The 2,296-nt window shown below is 42.4% G+C and overlaps 1 protein-coding gene across 1 annotated transcript in view; it reads right to left on the reverse strand.

Annotated features, from left to right (window-relative positions):
* The window catches only part of csad (cysteine sulfinic acid decarboxylase), a 39,018-nt gene that overhangs the window by 12,625 nt on the left and 24,097 nt on the right, over nucleotides 1-2,296 (reverse strand). Inside the window, 1 exon segment of the mRNA XM_048618841.1 lies at nucleotides 2,037-2,186. Coding sequence (XP_048474798.1) covers nucleotides 2,037-2,186 — 150 coding nt within the window.

Here is a 2,296-nt window from a genome sequence, read left to right on the forward strand (position 1 = left end):
ATGAAGGGTCTAGGCCCGAAACGTCAGCCTTCCTGCTCCTATGATGCTGCTTGGCCTGCTGTGTTCATCCAGCTCTACACCTTGTTATCTCTGGTTATTTTAAGAATTGTTCAGATCTCCCACATCAACAAGCTTAGCAGTTGACAGTGAGGCAGAAGCTAACTGGTACACACACACACAGTCTCCAAATCACCTCTACCAGAGTCCAATTTCCAACCAACAAGACTCTCCTCTCAAACAGTATAAAACATTCTTCCCATTCACATTGGCATTGTCGCAAATATCTTGACACATGCAAGACAAAAATGTGGCCTTGCCCCCCACTCCCCCCAAAATCGATACTCAAGTTTTGTACTACCAAACAACTACACTTTAAAAAGTACTGGTGTAAACATTGCATAATACACCATTTCCTTAAATGAAAGGGTTGGTGGACATGAAAGACAAGACTCAGTGGATAGCACACATGCCTGCAAAAGTCATTGGGTTTAAGAACCATTTCGGAGTCTGGAGCACACAATCTATGCTGTTATTCTAGTGCAGCACTGTCAGATTCTGTTGTTCACATGGGACATCAAACCAAGGTCCCATTCTGCCCTCAAAAAGGGGAAGAACAAATGGTACTACAAATAAGTGCATTTAGACAGGGACCAGATAATGTATGGATGCTGTTGATTGAGGGATAAACACCGCCCAGAATATCATGGAGACCTCCCTCGCTCAAAACAGTAATCTTCTACATAAACCAGAAAGAACTGGAGGCTGCAACTTAACTTCCGATCCAAAAGATGGCACCTCTGGAAATAAGACACTCCCTCGCCAAGTTGCAGGTTTTGATGCTCGAGCTGTTGCAGGTGAACATGCTTCCCCTCACACACAGCATTTAGTGCCTGCCCCCAAAAGCCTTCAAACAGAATGGCTTGGTAGAGCATTTCAGAGGGCAGTTAACATTGCTGTGGGACTGGAATCACATGTAGGCCAGACCAGGCAAGGATGGAAAATTTCCTTCCCAAAAGGACACAAGAGTGACTAAGCTGGGTTTTTACAATAATCAGTGATAGCTGGTGACAACTATCAGAGTAACTTTTAATTGTAGAACTTTATTAATTTAAAATCCATCAGTAGTCATGGTGAGATTTGAAGTCATGTACCCAGAGCATTAGTCTGGGCCTCTGGATTACGAAATAAAAACCAAAAAGAACTGCGGATGCTGTAAGTCAGGAGCAAAAACAGAAGTTGCTGGAAAAGCTCAGCAGATCTGACAGCATCTGTGAAGAAAAAAAAATCAGAGTTAAATGTTTCAGGTCCCGTTCTGAGGAAGGGTCACTGGACCCGAAACGTTAACTCTGATATTTTTCTTCACAGATGTTGCCAGACCTGCTGAGCTTTTCCAGCAACTTCTGTTTTTGTTCCCTCTGGATTACTAGTCCAGCAAAATCATCATTACTCCACTGTCTCCCACCTTCCAATTGATGTTTCCTCAATGTTCGGGCATGAACTTCTGTTCATGAGATCACTTGGAAAAGGGATATGTAATCTCCCCAGAGTACAGCATAGGAGACTTCAGAACAAACTTAAATTTGTAATGAACATGGTGGTTTCAAATGTTCTGTTACAGTCAGTCAGACTCTCACACTTCAGCAGGTTATGAAAGACACACCGTGAAGCTTGGAGCTTGGGGCACAACTCCACAAAATCAAAACGCTGAGGTTGGGATAGCACAGCGGTGCAGGAGAACACGAAGGTTGGAAAGGGTGGGATGGAAGAAACAAAAGCAAGTGCAACCAACTTTTGGTTTTAAAGCATCTGTAAAACATACAGAGGGAGCTCCACAATTTGAGATCCTTAGGGAAATGAATTCTAAAAAGAGATGGCTTCTCTTTGACCAAGCTGCAAGTCACTTGTCCCAATATCTCCTTTCTCATAGTGATAGCACTTCTGTGAAATGCTTTGGGACATTTCTCTGTGTAAAAAGTACAAGTTCTTGTTTCAATTCTGTGGTGAAGGGAAAGCTTGTAAAGTGGGAGGTTTGAAACATCAGAATACTTACATTCCTCCTTGAGGGACACAGTTACTTAGAAGCTAACACCACACCCAGTGACTCACCGTTCATCAGCTTTTACCAAATAGACATTGTCTGTGCCCAGACCCTGGAATGCAGCTCCTTTAGTCACAGAATAATGGCACTGTGAATGAAGGAAATAGTGCAGTTCGTTATTTTATGCAATTTTGCAGCATGATGGCATAAAACAAGATCTTCTAAAGGAATATTAATAGCAAAAAAAAAACAAAAAAC

The sequence above is a fragment of the Rhincodon typus genome, chromosome 41 (assembly GCF_021869965.1).
Source record: "Rhincodon typus isolate 14 chromosome 41, sRhiTyp1.1, whole genome shotgun sequence".
In the NCBI taxonomy this organism is placed as follows: Eukaryota; Metazoa; Chordata; class Chondrichthyes; order Orectolobiformes; family Rhincodontidae; genus Rhincodon; species Rhincodon typus.